Source organism: Canis lupus, chromosome 4 (assembly GCF_048164855.1).
Source record: "Canis lupus baileyi chromosome 4, mCanLup2.hap1, whole genome shotgun sequence".
NCBI lineage: Eukaryota > Metazoa > Chordata > Mammalia > Carnivora > Canidae > Canis > Canis lupus.
Genome location: NC_132841.1, coordinates 26,988,811 through 27,014,810, shown reverse-complemented (window position 1 = coordinate 27,014,810; position 26,000 = coordinate 26,988,811). Strand labels below are relative to the sequence as shown.

At 38.0% G+C, this 26,000-nt stretch overlaps 1 protein-coding gene across 9 annotated transcripts in view; it reads right to left on the bottom strand.

The window, feature by feature from the left end:
- The window catches only part of LRMDA (leucine rich melanocyte differentiation associated), a 1,020,248-nt gene that overhangs the window by 336,584 nt on the left and 657,664 nt on the right, over positions 1 to 26,000 (bottom strand). Inside the window, exon 7 of one of the 9 annotated variants that reach the window (XM_072823720.1) lies at positions 21,553 to 22,201. The exons of the other annotated variants lie outside the window; for them this stretch is intronic. Coding sequence (XP_072679821.1) covers positions 22,043 to 22,201 — 159 coding nt within the window. The 3' untranslated portion in view covers positions 21,553 to 22,042. Of the gene's footprint in view, positions 1 to 21,552; positions 22,202 to 26,000 lie in introns of those variants that run through there. 9 annotated transcript variants of the gene reach the window in all.

The window sequence follows — 26,000 nt, the reverse complement described above, 5'->3', positions numbered from 1 at the left end:
CTACTGTATAAGCTTAAAAGTTGTTAAGAGAGTAGATCTTAGATATTCTTGCCACAAAAAGAAATAAATAATAATTATGTGATGTGATGGAGGTATTAGCTGACACTATGATGGTAATCATTTTGCAAAATATGTGTATCAAATCAATATCTCATATAGCTTAAACTACACAATGTTATATGCCGACTATAGCTCAACCTGAATTAAATACACTCTATTTTAAAAAGAGAAAAAAAATAATAAAGTCAGGCCACTGCTCCCATTCAATTGCAAACTTAGGGACAAGGGTCTTCAAATCAGTTTTTCTCTTTAGGTGCAGATGTAGCTGCACGGAGCAGCACAAACTTTCTGCCTCCTCTTAGGAAACAAATGTAATTCCACGTATGAGACAAAACTAAATATTAATCTTGTCCTGAATTTAGTACATACACTAACAATGGCCAACACTTATTATATGTTTAGTGCCAGGTACTCTTTTAAGCATTTCATACATTTGAACTCACTGAATGCCAAAAACATTTTGCAAGCTTGCTAGTCATATTATCTGAACTTTACAAGCAGGAAACTGAGATAGGTTCAAAGAAGTAAAAGAACTTGCTTAAAGTCTCAGAGCTAGTTAGTGATAGAAGCAGGCCCTAAACTCTAGCAGTCACTCTTAATCAATAAACCAATGCCTATGTAAACAAATTCACTATATCTCTTGGGGACTACTAGATCCAGAGGCCCAATACAAGAAACCTCAGTAACTTAACATAAACCCCTCACACAGACTTGAAGATAGATACACAGGCACATCTTGAGGATGTGTCTGTTTGTCAGAGCATCCCTCCACTGTGTGAGAGGTTGAACAGATTAATTTTGGTTTTCTTCAAACTCAGAAGAAACACATTGACCAGGCTAGTTCATATATTCCTGGACTCCATGGCAGGAGAATGGTCTTACTCTTCTAGCCCCAATCCCTTGCTGAGCTCTTCATAGAATGAAATAATCTGCAATTCCTATGAGGACCAGACTCAGTCAAACAAATGGTTGAAAGTCTGTAGCCCAACTCCTTAATTATGTTTTCTTTCAGCTTTCTCTCTGGACATCCTTGGGCATAGGCTACAGAAAACTTCATCGGAAAAAGAAGCATCATCCAGAGGTGAGGTTTTGAAAACCCTAACAAGTAGTTTTCAACCAGAGGCATTATTTTTCCATGAGGAGGTGACTAAAACACTATAGGGATTTTTTTTTTTTTGGTTGTTTCAATGACTATGGACTATACTTACAGTTAGCAGGCAGGAATGGGAGGCAAAATCTCTTAGAATGCATGGGGTGGTCTTAGACACTGATGAATTGTCCTATCATAAATAACAAGAGTTTTCAAGAGTTTTTCTCTTATCGAGTACCATGTATTGGAGTCTACCAGTTTTACTACTCAAACTGAGCTATAATCTTTTTTCCCCCCACTAACTTCTAAAGCCTTAAGAACTTCAAGCTTGCTTTCTTCTAAGACCCATGATCTAGGATGATTTTTTGGCTATAACTAGATCTCTGCAGACCTATCAGAGAGATTAAGTCAACATTCTTCTGGGCTTCCACAGATGACTGCAGACAAAAACTACCAAGAATACATAGATTTACATCCTTCTTCCTCAGAAATGCTAATATAGAGCCTCAGTGGTTTAACTATTGGCCCTAGTACCAGCTTCCTATCTATTTTAACAGACGGGCTACTCCAGCAGTGGGATAGAAAACAGAAGCTCCAACAGAACAGGTGGTAGGAAAAGCCATTGCTATCTGTGAGGGAAAGAATATTACAGAGGCACCAAAGATTGTGGCTGAAGAGTACAAAAGAAATTTTCCTCACAGGATGGAGATCAGAATGGATCTGAATCCATTCAGACATAAATGTCAATACCTCCTTGAGCTGAATTATTCTGAGAACTGAAAACAGTGAAGAATGGTTAGTTGTAGCCACAAGATCCAGTTTTATGTCAATGAATTCTATCAATAACACATTTGATCCAATCGTGGTATCTGTACCAAACTTTCCTGCCAATAATTTTAGGATTACTATGGGGCAGGGCAGAAGGAGCTATTCAATGGAAAGGAGACTGATTATCAATAACTCTTAATTCCCCATAATATGGTTTCTGTGATGAATGTTATCTTTTCCCTCCTTAGATTTCTTTCTTTCCTCCACAATTCATAAAGTATCTTTATAGTAAATGCCATTCTACCTTCAATTTATTTTTGTTCCATATTATGTATTGGTTCCAGGATGAAATAGTGAGTTTCATGGAATGCATACATGTTTTAGAATTCCAAAGCCAATGTTTAAAATAAGATCTAATTTTAAGAATGTGAAGCTGATGAATGTGGGGAAGAGGGATATGGAAACAGATCTAATAACTTTACACTGAATTTTTTAGCAAAACATGATTACAATAAGACATACATAAATGAATTCTTTTCTGTTCATTAACAATCATTTATCATGCTTTCTTAAAGGAATTTCTGATGTCATGGTTTCATTTTCAGTCCTAATAAATGTGATTAAAAACCTCTTTTAAAAAAATGCACAGTTCCTGTTGAGAAACACTATTAGAACATGTTTCATTCACCATTTGCCTTCTTTCATTGCCTTTTATTCCCATCTTCACCCTCAAACTTCCTAAACATTAAGCTCCATACCAGATTCAGAGTGCCAAATCCCATCACCAAGTTCACCAAGTTCAAGAACAATACTTACATTTGAACAGAGTGTTCAAAACAGTAGTGACAAAGAAACTGAAAATTGCCACTGCCCAGCTCTGGAGACTGAAGTCATGAGGACTCTTAAGGTATAATTCTACCCACAGACATTTTTTCTGTAGGAACCCCAGAGTATGGCCCCACAATAGACATGAGAAACCAGCATGACCCAGATGGGTTCCCAGTAATGTGGTACATGAACAGCTTAACCAGATTTTCCTGGAGCTCACAGCTATTTTGAGGCAGTTCAGGAAATGGATGTGGTTTTGGTGAGAAATTGTATAATTCAAAATCCTGTGGCTAAAAAGTCAGCAAAAGTTCTGTGGAAGAAGAGACAGATTTGCCCATGTTTCAGGCTTATTATTTAATTTATAATTCATAATGCAGGTGGATCTTCCTGAGAACAAAAAGCTAAACCTGAAGTTGGTCCCAAATAGACATTCTTTAAAACTTGGTGTTTATTTTCCTGCAGCCAATAATGCTTATTTAAAAAATAATAATAAATAAATAAATAATAAAAAGTTTTTTAAGAATTAAAAAAAAAAAAAAAACAGAAAACAACAAAACAAAAAAGATTGTGTGATCCAAAAGGAAGGTCACAGAGCCTCCTCTGAATATTCTAGCAAGGATCAGCAAACTCTGTGAAATGACAGAAAGTGAACACCTTGTAGGCCACATATAGTCTTCCTCATATATTTCATATTCTTGTTTTTTTAATAATCTTTTAAAAACACAAAAACAATTCTTAGCTCAGATGTACAAAAACAGGCCACTAGTCTTATCTGCCCCAGGAGCTTTAGTTTGCCAACCACTATTCTAAATGAGAGTGAAATAATACCCACCCTACATTCCCTGTTAGCTCTATACTTAAATGGAATTATCAAAGATAAATCTACAAAAATTTTCAAACAGACTTTAAATCATCCAATCATCAGTGGTTTCAATATGTTACAAAAAGTCCTTGTACTCGATCTCCTACAGTACAAATTTACCCTGTATATTATTCTTCTGGTTTCTTTTTGAAAAAAAAATCAGACATCTTTATTAAATGATCTCTAAAGAAGCTTCCAGCCTTGGTTTTCTTAGATTCCATTAATGGCCCTCCAAGGCTCCAGAGGGCTGTTAAGGAAATGCTCTAAGAGATCTTCACTGTATTAAGAAAAACTCAGTGAGATGATTGTCACCCTACTTGATGGTCTCCAGAAAAGCAAATTATCTTCATTTTCTTCTGACTGAATCTCCCAACAAAGAAGATAGCATGCCAATGGTTTTAGCTAAATGTATTGTCATGAAAAAATAGACCATGGATTCATGAGATGAGCTCATCCTCAGAAACAAAAGATGTGGGCTTTTCTTTTTTAAGATTTATTTTGAGAGATAGAGAGACAAAGCAGCAGGGATGGATAGAGGAAGGAGAAGCAGAATCCCCACTGAGTGGGTGCCTGATCATGAACTGAGCCAAAGTCAAATGCTTCCCCAGCTGAGCCACCCAGGCATCTCAAGACGTGGGTCATCTTAGGAGACAACCACACACTATAGAGCCTAGGAATCAAAATCATGGGAATTTTTTATGATTCTAGAGCCTTTTAACTCTACCATAATTCTTATTTTGTGATTCTTAAAGCTATTATCAGTAAAGTTAATTAAAGCACATTTTTTGATCCTTAATTTTATATGATTATGATTTCTTAAAGCACCTCTAGGTTGGGCTGAACCAAATATGAGTTATGGAGAGGGATGTCTTCTAGATACTAGCTATACAGTCATGTTTTGTGAGTAGCATCATTTTCTTCAAGTAGAAATGTTTACTTTCTGTTGCTCTCTAATAAGTAAAACACAGTCAATGGTAAAAGCATCCACTTTCATTGATTTACCAGATGTACATTTAGAATTGAACTCAACTGCCTGGGACTCATGTTAAGTAGGATTAATAAGATATTTCCCATCCTGCACATTCAGAAACAATTGCTCCTGCTCAGATTTCTCTCCTCATTCAAGCTCTCTAAAGATAAATGAGCTTTATACCACAGAAAGGAAACAGCTCATTTATCTGACATCACATTATTTACTGACATTAAAAATGATAATATCCATCAACAAGCAGCCAAACCCCAAGTAGGTCACACTGAGAACAAAGCTACAACTGTCTTCCACTGATATAGTTACAAGGAGTTGCCATTTATGTTTCAATAATGTCACTATTGTCACAAGGAGCTCACATTTTAATGTTATTAACATGATTTCCCACACATTTATTTGGGACTCCATTTTGGTCTTTTCTGAACTTTTTGTAAAATGAAAACCTGGAATTTTAATGACAGGACCATGAACATATTTGTTTTGGGGTCAGTTTTGTATTTTAAAATCTATATCTTTCCTTTTCATTTTCTTAGTTTTTAAAAAAGTTACCATTACCTTATAATGACCCAACAAGGCAGGTATTATTATTTAAATTTTCTGCATAAGTAAGTAACTTGAGGGTCACAGAGGTTTGTTAAATACACTGCCCAAATTGATTCGGCTAGTAAATGGTAGGCTCAGAATTGGAATCCACTGGTTTTTCTGACTCAGCCAATGACCCCATTTCTTTCTCCCTTTATTCCCTCCCTCTTTCCCTTTCTTTGCTCGTACTCTTCTTCACTCCAAGCCCTTATCCACCCCCCGTCCATTTACCTATCCATCTGCCCACCTACCCATCTGCTCGTCTATCCATCCATCTACCTAACTACATATCTACATCTCTTTACACCTTCGTAACCAAACAAAAAATTTTTTCTTAAAGGAATCTTCCTGCAATGATTTCATTCCATCCCAAAGTAAATACCACAATGCTGACTTTAAAAAGAAAAAACAACCCAAGGACATGCAAACAATACTTGCAGGATTGACTAATATTTTGGGTTGTTAGCTTAAACTCAAGAAAAACCAAATGTGATGGATTGGCAGGAATGATCCATGAGCCGGGGTTGTTCAGAGAACAAAAGAGCCAAAGAAGGGGTAAACAAAGGCTGCAAACATAGTTATTGAAGAATATTTTTTACACCCTAAAAAATATGCCTTCTAAAACTTGAACTCCACCATTTAAAAACAAAGCAGGACAAAATCCAATTTTCTTCCAGTTGCACTCAAATGGTTAAATTTTCTAAGGTGCAAACTCTTATCACATCTCATCCCCCTTCACTCTCCCCTGTCCTGTTAAAAGACAAAACACAGGGATCCCTGGGTGGCGCAGAGGTTTAGGTGCCTGCCTTTGGCCCAGGGCGCGATCCTGGAGACCCGGGATGGAATCCCACGTCGGGCTCCCGGTGCATGGAGCCTGCTTCTCCCTCTGCCTGTGTCTCTGCCTCTCTCTCTCTCTATGTGACTATCAAAAAAATAAAAAATAAAAAATAAAAAATAAAATAAAATAAAATAAAATAAAAGACAAAACAGGAAGTCCAGTTGAACACTTAAAGACGCCATGGCCTAATAAGTGCCCCCTCTGTCCATCATTTGTTTCGTGCATTTTGGCTTGCCTATCTTAGACTGTGTCTTTCTAATATGAGAACAGCCTGGTAAGAAGAAAATATGTAATATGACAATTTCTTTGCCAGGATGACTCCAAACAACTGATTTCACAAGTTTTATTTGTTTGTGTATTTCCCAGAACTGTCCAAACTGATGACAGTGTAGACACTTCTGATATGAAAAAGGAAGACTGGCTTTAGCACATGACCAGCATTCTCATTTCCAACTGGTAAATGCATCTTGGCTCTACAGCTACATTCTGATCAGAATGAATTACACATATAATTCAAAATCAAGAAAACTGCTCAAGTACAAAGTGTGAGGCTTCTGCCAAAGTTGAAAATCATTAGGAACCATGATTTTGGCTGAGCACACAGCTCTGTTTTGAACTCTTTTATTTCCATATTATTGCTCATTCACTTAAAGAGAAATACATGAGGCAGAGACAAGATCTCTTTCCCTTTTCATGTTTCTCCAATTTATCTTCCTTGGCATAATAAATTTCTCAAGCCAGAGTTGAGCGTTGTCTTGTTTCTCCTCTGTTTTTTCCATTATCTTGGTTATCTCTCATTTATTTTTTAGTTTTTTTCTCTTATCGCAATAGTTTCTTGGGACATCATAAAGTTGGAATGAGTAACCTCCTACCCTTCTGTGGTTGCTTACAGATATTTCAGGCTCCACTCTCTTGATCACATGATTTTGTTATTTTGGCATGTTTGGAAAGAGAGAAATCTGAAATACACCCCAAACAGAACTGATGGCTCAACTGTAGACTACTGTTGATAAATAAAAATTACTTTTTATATGTAACTTTCTCTGGTAGGAAAATTAATCTGAGCAAAACCTTCTTAGGTACCCTTGCTTACTCTGAAGAGTTGCTTACTCTGAACCATCCAGAGTTCTGAACCCACTGATTATGGTCTCAGTGGGATGTATTGTGAAGAGCACTGGACAAGGAGCACTGGGCCTAGAATTTAATTTTTCTTTTAAAGCCAATTTTAAAAATCTCTTATTTGGAGCATTTCAAAAATACATTTGTATTCATAAGTATAGAAACAATGGTATAATCAATCTCCTAAATCTGTAAGTCAACACATAGCTGAGCTTATTTCTACTATACACACCTTCATCCATTTCCATTTCTCCCAAGGAAAAAAAAAATTTAAGAGAGGTAGAAGGGAAAAAAGAGAAAGAGAGACACAGAAAGAGAGAGAGAGAGAGAGAGAGAGAGAGAGGTAGAGGAGGAGAGGGGGAGAGGCAAAGGGAGAGAGAGAGAATTTTAGGCAGGCTCCACACCTAGTCAGGAGCCCAGTGTGGGACTCTTGATCTCAGAACCCTGAAATCATGATCCGAGCCAAAATCAAGAGTCAGACTCCTAACCAACTGAGTGACCCAGGTGCCTCCCCAAGTAGATGTTTTTCAAATTAATCCCAGACATTATATAATGTCTTCCATATATATGCCTAGGTATTTCTAAGAGAGAAGGGCTTGTAAATTTTAAAAAGCTATCCACAGTATCATTATTATACCTATAATGATTTTAATTCCTAATATCAAATATTCAGTATGCGTCCAAATTTTCCTGGTCATGTCATAAAATTTTTAACATTCATTTCTTTCAGAATAAGGCCAAACATTGTCCACATAGCCCGCACAACTCTTGATGTGATTTTCTTCCTCTGAATACAAGAATGTTAACGGTCACTTTATTTTTAGCATAGTCACTTTAAAATATATTTTCCAATTTAAAAAATAAGTATACAAATTAACTTTTAAGCTTTTCACCATGTATGTTCATCCAGAAATAAAATTACTGTTTTGTTAATAAATGCATGATCCTATATATATTTTTCTAGTAACATTGGGATTTTCTTTGGATCAATTCCCATTGATCCATTTTAACTTCTGTCTAGAATTCTACCTCAGGAAAAGACTGCATTTTATCTAATACCCTATTGATAGATGCTTATTTTGTTTCTAATTCCTCACAAAACGATGTTACAATGGGCATCTTTATAAATGGTACCTTATGCATGTATGCAAACTTCTTCAGGACATGTACTTATATATGAAAATTGCTGGATTACTGGTAGAAATAATATTTTTAACTATTGTTAAATCGACCAATTCCTAATTGATTGTACATCCACCAGCAGTAGGTGAGTCAACACAATGACCTTCAAGGTTTCTTGAAGCTTTGATAGTTAATGAATCAATCCATTAAACTTATTTTTTAATGGCTGTATATTTAGTGATATTAATGGTGGAAACATGTTACTGATTTTGACATTTCTAATAATGTCTTCTATTACTCTTAGTAGCACTATCTCTTTAAAAAAAAAATATGTATCAGTTGTCATTCTGTAAGACTCTAGACTAAAGACTCAAGCTAAATCACAGGGGATCATGTACTTCCTGGCCTTAAATTTGGAGAAGTAGGATAGGTGCCTTAAATATAAGTAATAATTCAAGTGGTTCACAGCAAGCCATCAGTAAAGTCTAGATCTGTCTCAGTCTGTAGCAATGGAGAAGTCACTGGGACCTGGTTTAGTTGGCTTTATACAGGAAATCAAGAATGAAGGTTAGCAGGAAGAAGGAAGTGGGAAAAGCAAAGATACAAAAGAAACATTAAGTGGTTTGTCCAGAGTATAAGATGTAGATTGAAGCCTCGAGGACATGGGATTCACACGGAAGAATGCGAAGAGTTGAGGCAATGGAGACAGTTTATGGAGGGTTCTTTATGTTCCACTAATGCAACAATCTTTGGCCAGTCCGATCAATTTTTTTTGTTTGTTTGTTATCAGGGTCCCACAGGAGGAGTCATTAGAGTCTTGGAATAATCCTGGAGATCCACACCAAAGTTTCATTTAGGGCCCATTAAAGCCACGTCTCAATTTGAAATATACTTCTGAAAAAAAATCTATTTGTTTCTTTCCACTATCACCTGCTATAAAATGAGATCCAGGAACTTATTTCTTAATATAGAAAATGGACCATCTTTTCATTAGTTCCAAATTTATCTTAATCCAGTTTCAAAGAAGAGTCTCCCAACTCAATATTAAGGGGTTAGTAATTAAGTCCCTTTCAATACAGTCACCTCCACAAAGGATTTAGAAGATCTTGATTGTAACACCTCAGTCTTCTCCTTCCCATGCCAAAGACTTCCAGTAATTTCAGTTTAATACACCCATTATTAACCAAACACCAACCATGAGTCAATCTCTCCTCTAGGCATGAAGAATCCAGACAGAAATGTGGAGTCCAGGAGGAAGATAATACAGTAGGCTATGTGAAATGACAAAAGCCTCTACAGGGAACAGAAAGCATAAGCCGAAAGGAACCTGATCTTACCTGTTCTTCTATAAATGTCCCATCATTCCAATAGTCATTTGTTGCCTAGTCTAATCTGAATGCTCTGTCATCCTATGATATTACAAGCATTAGCTTATATTCTATGCCAGGTCAATGCTTTCATGAAGAGTTTAAATCAACTGCCTGCAGCTCTTCTCTAATACCATAAATCAACGACATAGCTCGGAGACCTCTAGGCCCAGTGTTGATCTCTGAATGCTGGTTAAGACCATATGCTTTCCACAATTTTTGTCTGTGGCCATCAGAAGTCCAGTTTGTAGAATAGATTAGGCTGCTTAAGGAGGAAAGGTCAGAAGTCAGAGATACGCCCCCGCCCACTCTCATTCCTGCTTATGTTTTATTACACTGTTTGGAAAGGACAATGAAAGTGGCAATGAAATCTCCCTCAAGGTCTTCAGCTCACTCTGATTCATAAAGAAACAGTTGGCTTTGTCCATACAACAGGAATGAAATGCATAATTATGAGTTCCCATCACCCATGAGCTTGCAGCTAGCTATCAGGGCCCAAAGAGGTGCCCTCCAGGGTTTCTGAGCCTTTGGAGAAGGCTGGTTGTTGTGCTTTCTAGGAGGAACAGCTCAGACAAGAAGCTAAAGGGCCCCATTAACCTAAGCACAATAACATTGACACTTTCAATTAGCCAGAAGCTGTCAGGTTTAGCCATTTACACTGCATAAATCCTCTTTTCCTGACTGTGTTTGAGTTACTTTCTTCCAGCACAGATGGAGAAAGTGCTTTTTTTTTTTCTCTTAGAGGAAGTCTTCCCAGATGAACCACATCCAACACTAATCACTCTTTTGTTTTAAGAACACAGTTCTATATTGGACTTGGCTTACGATTGTCCTTCAGTTGCTATAATTGGACAATTTAGCTACATTATAAGGTATTTGAGAACAGAGACATTTCCTATTTCTAGTTCATTCCAGGACTCCATAATTGATGTCTCTGTTCATACCTAGAGGCTGATAAATACTTGCTAAAAGGAACTCACTAGTCAAAATAGAGTAGCTTATGTTAACGGTAATACGAAATCCCAAAATCAGAGCACCCCACATAGCAAAACGATATCACCTGTGGGTCTGAGTGACTCTCCAGGTGTCTAGTAATCCAGTAACTTTGGTATTGTGACTACACCACTGCAAAACACAAAGTATCCTCTAAGATGACCTCAGCTGGGAAGAAGGGTTGAAAAGTTGCACAGGGGCTTTTTATACCTCAGTCCTGAAAAGAAGGGAAAACCAGTTATTAGTGAAGGCAAGTGGTGTCAACTATACTAATAGATTTCCTCTTTAATATAGCTTCCAGGTAACTGGAACTGTGCCCTTAGGCAGAATAAGCAATGATGGTCCCTTCTCTTAAGTAATAGAAATGCCTCTTCTGATAGCCCTTAGGGAGAGGAGGTGAGAGATTTCAGACATATCCATTCAATCCTAGATTCAGGATTGAAACTGCTGGCAAACTAAGAGTGTCCCACTGCAATACATCCCTTAAACATGAATTTATGAGTCTCTGGAAAGCCAAATCTGCCTTTTCTATTAAGAGCATCAAAGACTTGGACTTGGTGATCTTCATCAAGGGTAACCTTGTTCCTTATAGTTTTCTTTTGACTTAGTTTTTCTCATTTAACAAAATATTATTTACTTGGGACTGCTGGTTGTTCCCCAATATTTATCCTTCCATTCTTCTCTAGTAACAGAACTGCCAGGTCATAGATGGAACATGAAATTAGGTATAGTCATCTGAGTAGGTTCTGGCAAATGGATGTAGAGCATTAAGGGTTTTATAAAACTGCTAGTTAGTACCCTAGAAATGAGTGTGCTCTCTCCTTCTTTTTCCATTTTCCCTTACTAGAATATACCTGTAGGGAGGGGCATCTTCTTTCCTGCAAAGACTGTAAAGATAGCACATGAATGAGCTAGAAGGAATGCGGCTGCTGACTGGTGGAGCCACTTCATCAGTCCTGCCTTGTTTATGTCTGGATCATGCCATGAGGGAAAAATAAAGTTCTATCTTGATGATGCTGAATATCTAGATCTTAATTAATCCATTGTACTAGGAACTTTAAAACAAAAAAGTCTTGATCATAAAGGCAGATGCTTAAGGCTTCCAAAAGGTCTAGACTGATATCTCAGACTGTATTTCCAGGAATTTCTCCAAACAACCAAAGATGACATTTACTCCATATAGCATCCGAGACCTTGGGGCATGGGAAAGCATAATTTGGTCCTTCACCCTATCCCCTACATGACTCATTAAAGTGGACTGTCTCCCTCACTGCAAGCCGTTTCCTTATATTGCTTATTTTGGAAGACACAGAAGTTGACTATGATGTTTTTTGGTCCAGAGGCTCTAATTGCCATTCTGAGTCTTATATATATATATATCTTATTTTCCAATTCCAAATGGGGACCCATGCTCTTCTGACACATGGTCTGACATGTAGTCTGACAACCAAACAGAATATCTGGGACCAGATCTGTCAAAGACATATACCTTAGCAAAGCCTGTCAGTTTGTTCTCTGCTATGTAAGTATTAAAGAGGATGTATCCAGCAGGAGTCAGGATCAAGCATCAAGCAAGAGAGAAATGGGCAAATCCAATGATTAAGAAAAGCAAGAGGTTATATCCACAGACAATTAAAAAAAATTTTTTAAAGTAGGTACAACAAATCCATCATAGAGAGAGGCTCCAGGATAAGAAAAGCAAATATGTCATATTTGTGCTGCATGTATTTCCCTTTACATGCAAGTGTCAGATATCCTTAATCAATCAGAGTTGTATAAGATAAAGCTTCTGAACACAACAGCCCATGTGGCTACAAACATTTGAGGTTGGCACACCAGACCTGTGATCCAGCCAGTCAAGTCTCAGGAATAGTGACTCTAGTGAACAAGAGTGATGGACTGATGACAGGTTCATACACTTCATCCCCTTTGGTGACTCTTCTAGGTATAGGTAGCACTGCATCCCTGTTGCCAACATTAGGTCTCTGGACTATACCCCTGATGGAAAGAATTGCATTGGTTCTAGGATAACCTCACATTCCAATGAAGAGTTTACTATAAGATTAAAAAACTCATAGATTATCAGAATGAAATAGGAACTAATTTTACCTAATATTAGGGAGAAAAAAAAAAACCACTAACAGTATGCAATACTTTTAAAATCAGGAGCTAGACAAGAATGTCTACTCTCTAGTCTTCTCAATCTATGGTCCTGGAACAACTGGATATCCACAGGCAAAAGAATGAATTTGTACCCCATACCTCAGACCAGATACAAAAATTAATTCAAAATGGGTCAAAGACAAAAAAAAAAAGGGTCAAAGACTACTAAATATAAGAGCTTAAACTCTAAAATTTTTAGGACACATAGGGCTATGTCTTCATGACCTTGAATTAGGCACTGGTGTCTTAGACATCACACCAAGAGTAAAAACAAAGGAAAATTGATAAATTGGGCTTAATCAAAATTAAAAACTTGTGCTCACAGGGTACCATCCAGAAAGTAAAAATATAATCTATAGAATGGGAAATAATATTTGTATATCATATATCTCATAAGGGTTTAATATCCAGGTTATATAAAGAACTTCTATAACTCAACAATAAAAAGACAACTCAACTTGAAAATGGACAAAGGAACTGAAAAGATAGTTCTCTAAAGTCTACATAAAAACTTTATATGTGCCAATTAGCACATGAAAAGATATTCAGTGTCATTTGTAACTAGAGAAATGAACATCTAAGCCAAAATGAAATACTACTTCACTCCCACAGGATATCTATTAAAAAATAGGACCAACAACAAGTATTGGCAAGGATGAGGAGAAATTACTAGTGGGAACATAAAGAAGTACCACCTCTGTGGAAACCAGTTTGGTGGCTCCTCAAAAAGTTAAACAGAGAATTAACATATGTCCCAGAAATCCTACTCTTAAGTATATATTCCAGAAATTTAAAATATATTCACACAAAAACTTATACAAAAATATTCAAAGGAGCATTATTTATAATAGCCCCCCAAAATGGAAACAACCATAATGTCCATATCCGATGAAGGGATAAACAAATATGGTAAATCTAAACAATGGAATATTATTTAGCCATAAAAAGGAATGAAGTTCTGATACATGATACAATATGGGCGAGCTATAAAAACATTATGTGAAATGAAAGGAGACAGACACAAATGGTTACATACTGTATGCTTCCATTTTTATAAAATGTCTATATCTCTATGGATTTGTCTTTTCTAAAGTAGGTTAGAGCTGTGAGGAAGGGGAAAATTGGGAATGAGTACATATGGTTATGGGGTTGGTTTTGAAGATGATGAAAATGTTCTGAAATTGGATAGTAGTGATCATTGCACAACTTGTGAATATACCAAAAACCAGTGAATTGGATACTTTAAAATAGTGAATTTTATGAGATTTTGTGTAAATTATATCTCAGACAAATAAATAAACAGAACTCTCATCACTTCTATATTGCCCTAGAGGCTTTATACAGTATTATATGACACATACACACAAAAAAGAAAACTATAAGGAATTGAAAGAAAGAAATCTCTAATTTTTATTCTAATGGACTCAGGAGACCCACACTACTGAATAAATAAAATTTCAGTTGGAACCTTGTATAAAATCAAAACACAAGTCAATGTTTTAATATACCAGCAAAAAACAAAAACATGCAATTCAAATGATGCAACTTACAACATCAACAACAAAAAAATAATTGGTGAGAAAAAATAAAATAAATAAAAAGATTCTTATGTGGACAATAAGACATTAATGAAAAACTAAATACAAGAATGCCTATAGCAGCATTCTTCATAGTACCCCCAAAATAGAAACAACCTAAAAGTCCATCAACTAATGAACAAAATACAGTACACCTGTACAATGGTAATTAAAAAAGGCAGTGACGTTATGATACCTGATACAACTTAGATGAACCCTGAAAATATGATGCTAAATGAAAAAGGTTAGTCACAAAAGGCCATATAAGTATATGAAATGTCCAGGAATCTGTAGAGACAGAGTAGATGAGGGTTGGCCATGTGCTGGCAAGAAGAAGAAATGGGGAGTATCTGTTAATGGTACAGAGTTTCTTACTGGGGTGATGAACATGTTCTAATATTAGATGGTAATGATGATTGCAAAAGTCTGTGGATATACCAAAAATCATCAAATTGTACACTTAACAAAGCCTAATAGAGATACCGTATTTGTAGATGAGAAGATTCAATTCTTCTCAGTCTGATCTACACATTAAATGTAGCTTCAGTGAAAATTCCAATAGGATTTTTAGTGAAGTACAGTTGATTCTGAATTTTACATGAAAGACCAAAGGGCCAGGAAAATCCAACTCACTCCTAAAGAAGAAGAAAATAGAGGAAAAGACCCTAAACACATACAAAGACTTGTGACGCTGCTGTAATCAAAAGTGCCTGCCTGGCTTTGGTTTAGCAATAGAAAACAGACCAATAAAATAGAATAAAGGAGTCAGAAACAGACCTACCTTCAGAGAAACCACAAATACTGCAAAGCAGGCACTACAGCTCAGTGATGAGGAAAAGAACCATCTAATATTTCTTTCAGAGACAAGTACTTATTCACATGGAAAAAGAATATATATGTAAGGGGCAGGTGGTGGAAGTGGCCATTTCCAGAATTCACAGAACTTGAGTTATTTTATCAAAAAGTCAAGACCTGTGGATCCTCTGGAACACTGACAGCACTGGCCTGGGGTGGTAGGAGAGGCCAATGCAACAAAGACATGGCTGATTAGACATTGGGTCCATGTTGGAGGTGCCTATGATCGAAGAAAGGTTGGATGAGTACCCTCCTGAAGAAACTCTTTGCACCTGGCCACTAATTTTACATTCACTGAGTCACATAACAAATATTTATTGGGCCCCTGATACATGCTAAGTACCATTCTAAGTGCTAAGCATACAAGGGCTTACATTCTTCTAAGACTCAAACAGACAAGAAATGCACAAACAAAATTATTTCATATATCCACCAACACCATGGGGAAAATCAAACTGGGGACCGGAATAGAGAGTGAGGACCATTATTTTGTGGGCTTAGGGAGTTATTATAGAACAATTAGTATGGAAGAGGTGGTGAGGAAAAGCCTCTCTGAGAAGGTGAGAGTAACTGTCCCTACACCCCCCTTTTTTAACAGGCTGAAATAACTGTAACTAAAAAGTTGGTGCCAAGAACAATCAGAATCAGACTAGAAGATTATGGAAGTCATCCTGAGCTAACAGCAAAACTCTTCCAGCCACAGGAAATGTTGGAGTTGCACACGTGTTCCCATCCCTCAAGCTGCCCTCCCTGCCTGCACCGCTACGGTCTGGAGGCCCCATCTGGACTGTCCAGAGGTCCATGGGGAGCACCTGAATCCAGCTGCCCAGCTGAGTTTTAATGGGAGGCCACTATTAATTATCCGGAGGCCAGCACTGCTCCTCTGGACTCACAGCTACGCAAGCCACCCCAGTTGCTTGGCCACAAACTCTTAAAGGTTAAAACAAAACTGTGTCTCAGTGGACGCAGCATTTGGCGCTTATCTAAGAGTTTTAACCTCATTTTGCAGTTAATAATTAGCTCTGCCTTGGCCCCCACAAAGGGTGCCACCAAAACAAAAGCAGGCATGAAGTGTGTTCGCTATACTTGCCACTGGTATAAATAGGCAAAGGGATGATTAATGAAGGAGGGGGGGAATTAAACACAACAGTGAACAAAGACAAAGGCCCACGGCTCTCGGCTGTCCGTGAACCAAGACAAGCTGTATCCAGAGAGAGGCTGCAGAAAACGCCACACGCAAAAATCCGCTTAATGGACAGGTTTTGAAGACTTCATTTAACCTTGCGTTATGACAACCGTACTGTTTTATTAACATTCTGACATGCCAAGGGGCCGGGGTCAGCTGAGGCAGAAACACGTGGTCCGGGGAGTCGCCAGAGAAGGGAGGGGGGAATGGATTTTTGTGGGGGTGACAGAGGGAAGACAGGGAAGGCCCGAACACGTTAAACATCACCCTTCAGGCCCCCTTTGTGAGGCGAGCCAGAGCCGACATTTTTAAAGAGTTGTTTGGATGTCAAACAAAGCAGATGAGGCACCAACATAAATGCCCCAGCTGAAGTCTTTTGACAAGGCCTGTCCACGCCTCAAAATGGCCACATTACAGACTGGGCTGAGACTCAGGACTGGATGAGAAAGAGCTCTGCTCAAAGGCGTCTGTTACAGAGAGCTGAGAGGCTTTCAGTGGTGATTTGCGGGCTCAGGAAGGATTGCTGAGAGTTGGCAGCCTTTCTATACTCCCTTCCAGTCAGTTCTAAGAGGACACTGTCCTCTGAGATGCAGCAGCAGTCTCATGGATTCAGCCAGTTTGATTTTGAGGCTCTGGGTAGAGATGGGCTGGGGGGAGTAACAACTGGCCAACCCCTAGGGAGCCTTGGTTGGCTTTCTGGGCACATCCCCTCCTCTCTCTCCACAACTATTCATCTCCTTCCTTGGGCTTTCCCACATAGGCCAGGTGCTCCTTCTCACAGGCTCTGTTTCTAACCAGGTGTCTGATGGGCAAGGATTTGATAAATTAATCCCTGTGAATGATTTAGGTGATAATAAGCTGAAAGGTTCTCCCCACCCCCTCCAGGGACATTTGCATTTTAATGGTGGACTCTGACAGACCCAAAGTCCTCCAAGAACCATAGCAATGAAACAGTAATTGTGGAATTTTAGGCTCTGGGGCAGGCCAGAAGGGAGAGATTTATGGGCTTGATGAACTTCCTGGTCTCCCCATCATCACACCATAGCTACATACCAGACATTCTGACATGACCTCTGTCCAAATGTGCAGACTTTTATTCCACCTTTTCTCTGCTTATGTCCCTTGGGCATTGGAAAGATCACAGGAGAAAATGGATATCAGATGCTCTAAAGGTAAACATCTGTATCAATGTGATAGCTATAATTTATTGAATGATGAAAACTTAGACCAGAACACACCCTTAGTGATCAACACCCTCAATTAACAGATGAGAGAAATGGAAACACAAACAAAGGTCTTCATCTGATTCATTCAAAGAATCACTGACAAAGTCAGAACCATGGACTGAGTCACTTGCTTCAAAGCTTTTCTATTCCATATTAAGAAGGTCTTCTTCTGTCCTCAGAGCACATCCTAGTCACATCCTGATTGCTAAATTAAAAATGGTAGTCCTCTACACACACACACACACATTTATTAACACAGCCTTAAAGTGATCTACCATGCAAAGGAAATGCAGAATGCCAATTCTGGAAAAGACCCTAAGTATTGAAGGAAATTCAAATCAAGACTCTAGGGGATACTACTTTATACCACCTGATTGCTAGAAGGTAAGAAGTCCCATCATAGAAAGCATTGTAAAAGATGAGAGTCCACAGAATCTCTCTCATCTTTGCTGGTAGGAGTGTTAAACTGGAACAACTGTTCAGAAAACATATTGGGATTTTCTAGCAAAGTGGAAGGTATAGCAAAGTGGAAGGTATACATATCCAAAGACCCAGAAATTGTATTCCAAGACAAACTCTAGTTCATGTGTACCAGAAGATGCATGTAACACTGTTCAAATAAAGCAATAATTCTGGTAACAACACAATACCCTTCTTCTGAAGAATAATTGTTAGAGTTTAACATGATGGAATATTATACAGCATTGAAAATGAATGAACCGTAGCTCCAAGCATCAATATAAATGAAGCTTTGTTACATAATGTATAGTTAAAAAAGCAAATCTCAGACTAAAATATCCAGCATGACATCCTTTTCAAATAAAAATTTATAGTGGCCAAAACTAATTAACATATTATTTAGGTACATAAATGTGTGTGTGCTAAAAATCTTTTTAAAATGTAAGGACATAGTAAGCACCAAATTCAAGACAGTGATTACCTTAAAGAGGACCACACAGAAAAAAAAAAAAAAAACAGATTATTATCTATACTTTAGCTCTTGGCTTGGTTCATTCATTGCATTATTAAAAATATATAAATGCACAAATATAACTAAAATGCATGCACAGACCAACTGATGATAGTATGCCATAAACCAAGAATTATGATTAACTCAATTCTGTGCATCTGAGATTCGTTTTTAAAAATCTACATTGGGAGAAAGCCAACTCTTAAAGCGAAAAAGATGCCTACCAATCTTGACCTTTAAGTAAAAAATTTCTGCCAGCCTATGATGGAGAAGCCATGGCTAGAGACAAGGTGAAAAGCTGAGGTAACAGTTTCTCCTGAAATTTGCCCAATGGGGGAAGTGTTAGGACTCAAGAGTAGAATCTAGGTAAGGGGACAACGTGTAAATGCATTAGTGATTCAAACAAGAGATCCAATGGAAGTTAGGACAAATGCACTAAAGCCTGGGGCAAAGCAATCCGTTAAAATGAGACTGGAAAAAAAAACAGGGGGCAGGGGACAGATGCACCAAAGTCAAGTTGGTGGCCAAAAGTAAAAGCCAGAAGGGCGGGTATAACTCTGTGTCTTGCAGGCTTTCCAAGAAATCACGCACTGGGGCTGATGGGCAAAAGACCTCATAAGCTGTATATAGGTCCAACCATGAAGAGATTTGTGACAAGACTATAATCGCCAATCCAAGTCACCTTTCTAATTTAATAAGGTCTCATTAATTTGAACAAAACTAATTTGGAAAGCTGGAATAATCAGGCTGGAATGAAACTGAACTTTCAACTATGAAAACAATGTTTACTTAACAAATTAATAGCATGAGACACATCAGGTGGGGAATACTTAACCTATTTACAAGTATGAACTTGACAAACGTATCTACATTTATTTGTTCTATAACAATTAGTATGTTAATTGTAGATGATCCTTAACTCGTCATTAAAAGAGGTCCTCAACCTAGGAGCCCTGCATTAGTCACTGGTCGGCATTACCAGGTATATTTTCAAGTAGTAAAACCATGCTTTGAAAATCATCTTTTAAATAATTCTTTACTGCCAAATGGATGGGTTGGCTTTGATGAGAATAGATCTTAAACCTACACTCGGAATCTATGAAGAAAGTCTTTTGTTTCCTGGAAGATGACCAAAACAGAATCCGAAAATTGATTTGAGTCATCCCACTTTCCAGACAATATTTGAACTAGAAGAGATCTCCATCTCCAAAGAGGTACTGCCCTTCCTCAACACACACATAGATGGATTTTAAGACCTCTGTTTTCCAGGACCAGACGTGGTCTAAGAAAATTGCCAACCTGCTTTTTCATCTCAGTCGCTAACATCAGGATAATGTCTGCACTCATAGTCTGACACGGCAGTCAGGTCTCATTGGGTTTCTTAGGTGTGTCTACTTCTCTGTACTAAGAAAAACTGTCACAACTCTAAAACATGGTCAAAAGAAACAAAAGAGTCAAGTTCCCTGTAAGTATCAAGTTTTAGAAATGCCGATACAGAAATTGAACGGTGTGAGAGGTAAATTTTTTTAAAAGGTGGGAGAGGGTGGGTCAGAGGGGATACATGCTGTTTTTATAGGAACTAGACAAACCACAGCTTTACATACATCAGCACGATTACATATATCACCAACAGGGTTTGTAAAAAAATAAATAAGTTAAATACTAGTAGAGCAATATGCTAAAACAATTTTTTTTACTAAATATGATAGCTGAGATATTAGTATGATAAATGAGATGGGCCTTGTAAGATCATTTGATTCATCATCTAAGGACATCTTTCAGGATTTTTCTTCTTACATTTTCAAACAGCTCTGTTACTGTGGGGCTGGCCAAAAAAAAAAAAGAAAAAAGAAAAGAAAGAAAGAAAAAAACATTTTTTCCAGTCCTTTTAGCACATGTACACTAGAATGAGTTTAATTGCTCTGAAGTCTAATGTTCTCTTTCATTGAAATGGTTCAAGAAGGAAGACACAGAGCTTTTTTCTAATTTGGCAGCAAAAGGATACAGCATGTTTATCTCTGCTTGCTTTTTGGAGGTGCAGATGAACATACCAAACTAAAGGGCACTGAAAAGACAAGTTTTCATGACATCCACAATAACTCTTTTATATTGCCGACTGGCTATTCTATATGTAGCATTCAGAGGCAAATATAAAAAAAAATGATGTAAAGCCAAAATTATTTCCTTGATAACACTTGTTTTAAACACCTCGCCACTAAATAGCTAAAAGTCTCCAAAGTGAATGCATAAACCATATAAAAGCCACAAGCATACATACATAAATTCTTAAGATTAAAGCAATAACTTCTAGAAAAAGGTGGGAGAAAACACACTACAATAAATCTATTTGTAATGGTATTTGGGCTCTACCAACTGCTTTCATTGGTCTCCAGTGGCTTACATATAAAACAATACATTTGATGTATGATTTCAATTCCTTATGGAAAACTGTTCTATCTACAAGCCGCCTGTCAAAGAGAATGCCAAAAAAACTCTTTCTGCGTCCCAATATGAGGCAGGACTTTAAGATATAACTTAAGGTCACAATCTGTTCTTGCTTGGTCAGGTTTAAGACTATAATTGAGGAATGCCTGACCTGGAGGAGGCAAGGGAAAGGGGGCTGAGGGAGGGGGGTAGGTTTATTTATAATGAAATAGAAATAGGCAAGGTGTCAGAGCTTGAAGTTAAATGGCATTGTTTTGCAGCGAGAGTGGCTCTATAGAATGGGCCCAATGCAAGGAGTGGCTTTCTGGAAGCTGCCTGGAACCTGTCCCCAGCCTCCCAACCCAGGGCATATGGCAGCTGTCAGCTCCAGAAAACCACCCATGGACCCAGGAATCTATTTTCCTCTTATTGAAGGGTGCACTAGGGGGAGAAAAGTTGCTGCAGAATGAAAACAAATGCCATTCTAATTGGTCTGTAAATTGCAGCCCTTCATCATTAGAACACTGCTCTGCATTTCAGCCATCATTTTTTAATCCCAAATTAAAGTTGTCCAGGTTTAAACAGGGAATTAGAAAGTGAAAAATGTCTACAGTTGCAGGAGGGCAATACTACACAACTCCCGTGGGCTATTCTTGAAATTACAATCTTCCCAAAACATTCTCCTAATTTAGTTCTCACCACTCCCCAGTCCTTCCTCCTGCTCCTAACTTTAGAATCACCATCCCCAGGGACACTGGCCAATTTCTCTGATCAAATCTCTTAAAGGGACTCACAACCTCATCGAGAGCCCAGCATACCCCTCCACTCTTCCCCAAGTCCAAGTTTAGCTCCTATTGATACAGGGGTTGAATATGTCTTTCAAAATAGTAGTTTTAAAACAGATGCATTTTGTTGTTTTTGTTGTCATTATGGGCTTCTGTCATTGTTGAGCATATCATTGTGTTCCTTGCCCATGGCATAAACTCTGTTTCACAGAGCAAGGGCCCAGCCACAGTGCATCTCATCATTTCTGCTGACTCCCAGGAGGATGTTTCTTGCTTTTAATCTTCTTCAGGGAAGTAATGCCAACAGTGCTGGAAAATCTCACCAAGTCAATAGCGTTCCATCTGCAAATTCCATCTGCCTTCACTTCTTCCCCGAGGTCCTTTCCTTCTATTCTAACCTGCATGAACAATGGGAAAGCATGGTTTTTCCTCATCTTGGTGAATAAATGGGGGCTATCTCTAAGTAATTCTGCATCAAGTGAGATCAGTTACTCAACATTATTTACAGCCAAGGAAAGGTAAATTAGATGTTGTCTAACATAAAGATATCTTCCATCGTTGAGCTGAGACAGGAATGGCTAATATGAAACAAGCATCCAAGTGTATTATAGTGACACAAAGGGTTTTAGCTTAAGAAACGGCTGGTGTAGGATAAAAATGTCCAAGAAGGTTTTTCACAGGCTTGAGATCTGAACAGGAACTGAAAGGATCAGTAGTAATTAACTCAGAGAAGCAGAGGATGGATTTCCTGAAAGGAGGTCACAGCATAAACAAAGGTGTAGAGACTGGAGTAATTTGGTGTAAGGTGTAAGCTGGCTTCAGAAGACAAAGTGAACAGGGATTTGACTGTGCAGGACATAGGACATCAGTCAGGCATTGTTGAGTGCAGCTCTTTGGTTTTGCTTCCTGGATCTTCTTCAAATTTCATAACCTTGTTTAAAACAAGTGGTATGAGAGAGAGACCACTGTCTCTGGATGGGGGCCTGGCATGCAAGGGCCCTTGGCATAAACCCTAATGGGACTCATCATCTCGAGCTCTTAATATGCCTGGTTCACCTCAGCCTGGTCTGTTATATACCTGCCATATGGTTTCAAAAAATAAAAAATTGACTATATTTGATAATATATATACAAATTCCAAAATATATACAAATATAGAAAATTTAAGGATAAAAATATTCATTACATCTTCCATTTTACATAAATACACATTATCCTTAAACTTTTTATTTATCTGTATTTCTTGAACAAGTTGTTTATGAAATACAGCCAATTTTTGCTGCTTTGTTATTTAAGAAATATGTAAAAAGTTCACCTGTTTGTGAATAAAAGATTTCTGGAATAGAAAACATAAAAGGTTCTTCCTTACTAACTCAACACTCAGTCATTTGTATGTACTAAACAGTAGTCTACTTATGATGGGGAATATCCCTTCTGTATCAGTATTTGAACTGGATAATTTAGACAATATTGAGCCAGTTTTAAAAATTTCCAATATAAGTTTTCCACAGAGGATGTTTTTTCCCCTCAAGTGGCAACATGTCACAAGAAAATAAACATCCAACCCAAGGCACTGATTTCCACAGAAACAAAATTAGCACAAGAATTCTTCTCCCCAAGGTGTCATTCATAAACAGAATATTCCTTATAAATGGCCAAACTCAGAGAGTACATGATACATTATTTTTCAAAGGAACCCATTTTTCTAAGTTTCAGATGCCTCTGGAGTTAATTCATTCACTTTGTGAACTGAAAATTCATCTTTTCCTAGTAAAACTGTTAATTTCATATTTTAAAATGGTTGCTTTTTCCACAAAAGTTCAGAGTTAAAGTCTTATTCATTAATGTAACAAATTATTTAGCAAGTAGTTAATGTGTTCTCACTCTTAGATGAGACATGACATCGTTTCCCCTTAAAGATAGAAATCTAAACCTTACACTCAAGAGGTAAAGCACGTAGGATGTGATTTCTTACATTAAAGTCCCTGGGGGGATCCCTGGGTGGTGCAGCGGTTTAGCGCCTGCCTTTGGCCCAGGGCGCGATCCTGGAGACCCGGGATGGAATCCCATGTCGGGCTCCCGGCGCATGGAGCCTGCTTCTCCCTCTGCCTGTGTCTCTGCCTCTCTCTCTCTCTTTCTCTCTGTGACTATCATTAAATAAATAAATAAATAAAAATAAATAAATAAAGTCCCTGGGTAGCACTGTCATGGGGTGAATTGTAACCCTCAAAAAAGATATTGAAGTCCTAATGCTCAGTACCTGTGAATACGACCTTATTTGGAAGGAATCTTTGCAGATAATCAATTTAAGATGAAGTCAGTAAGGTGGGCCCTAATTCAAAATATCCTCACAAAAAGGAGGAGATTTGGATACAGAGACAAGGTATCCACTGAAGGAAGACAATGTGAAGACATAGGGAGACGCCATCTTTTAGTTAAGGAGCACCAGTGGGTACCGGAAGCTAGGAAAGAGGAATTAAGCAGGTTCTTCACTGTCCTCAGAAGAAACTGATCCTGCTACACTCTGATATTGGACATTTAGCCTTTAGAATGGTGAAACAATAAATTCCTGCTGTTTAAGTCGCCCAGTTGGTGGCACTTTGTTATAGCAGCCTCATATATTTGAGAAAACGCATACAAATACTTTTCAAAACTTTTAACACCAAGTAGGTAACCATCTACCAAGGTTGAAGCTTTGAGGATTATAAAAATCACACAAAAATGTAAAACCTCAATCATTGTGGTACATGAAGCTACCATTTAAATTTAAAATATAATCCACCTCAAAGGGATCAAGGACATGTTACTCATCTGCTGTTGTCACTCTACAGTTTATGGATCTGTGTCAAGCAGAGTGTGCCTGTCCTTGATTCTAGGATTGTACAGTAATTGCTCTTTAGTTTATAATCCCAGGGTTTATAATCACAGGAAGCCTGTGAGGGGCAAAGGCCCCACCAATGAGAGCCATCAGCATGGATGGCCCACCTTCACTGGAACATTTGTGTGCAACATGGGCTCGTCAGTGGCCACTCTTGTCCACTGGGCCAGGAAGGTCCCTCTGTATGTTTAAAACATGCTTCAAAGGTTTTGTGAAATGCCTGATGTCATGATACTTTTTCTACCTGTCACTGCTAGCTCAACCGGCAACATTTGAGGCATAGCTGGAGGTAACCGTTTACCCAATGATATCAACAAAAATCTATGCAAGGGTTCAAAATTGTGCTTTATGACTTTTAAGAGCCATTGAATTATTCTCCTTGGTATGATGCCTTCAGTCTTCTAATTTTTCTTCCATTCCATCTCATCATTATGTTTAGTCACCTCCTTTCTGATATGATTTTGCCTCTAAATTCTATTCCTTGCTTTTAGAATTCATTCAGAAGCTATGTTCATTTTTCATGCTTCTGTATCATTTAATGATTTATAAGTAGTATATCAAGTTTTATTGGAGGAAAATCTATTCTATTATAAAGTTGAACTTTTCTACCTTAATTTCTTTCTACCCCTAACCAACTACCAAGGAATCTGCTCAGCCTTTCACTCACATTACATAACTAGGCCACTTGACTTGATATTTGTCAGTATTCTCTCTTTCAAAGAAAAAAAAATCAATAAATGGGATGCGTTTAATAGAGAGTGAATTAATAGAGATCAGCCCATAATAGAATTGCTATTTTCAGCAGTTACTGCCTAGAAATGAATGTTAGGTCATCCCCTGGGTTTGTGACTGTAATGGGGTCACTAGGAAAGACAGAAGATGGGTGCAGACGTAGAGACCTTTGTGAGCTGATATTCAGTCCACTTCTTGGCCCGGGTCTGGGTCCTAAGAACAGGGCCACAGGTGACTCACGAGTAAGGAGCCAGTATCACCATCCACCTTTTGTCTCAGTAAAAACATTTGGGCCTCACTTCAGCCTTGGGAACAAGATTTGTGTATAAAACCATGAATTTCACTATTCAGTCCCACCATCATCAGACAAGCCAATTCCCCTAAAGCCAGCTGATCTCTAGACAGCTCCCCCTGACATTCTCTCAGAGACTAGATCCACCAGGCCGTGATTCGTCTCTGTTAGGGATGGTTACAGACCCTGCCTTCTGAGTGGTTGATTAAAGCAAGGGGTTAGCTGATGCCGTGACGACAGTGTTAACTCTCCCCACTCCCTCCCGGGATGGTGCTGTAATTAATAAAGCACACGA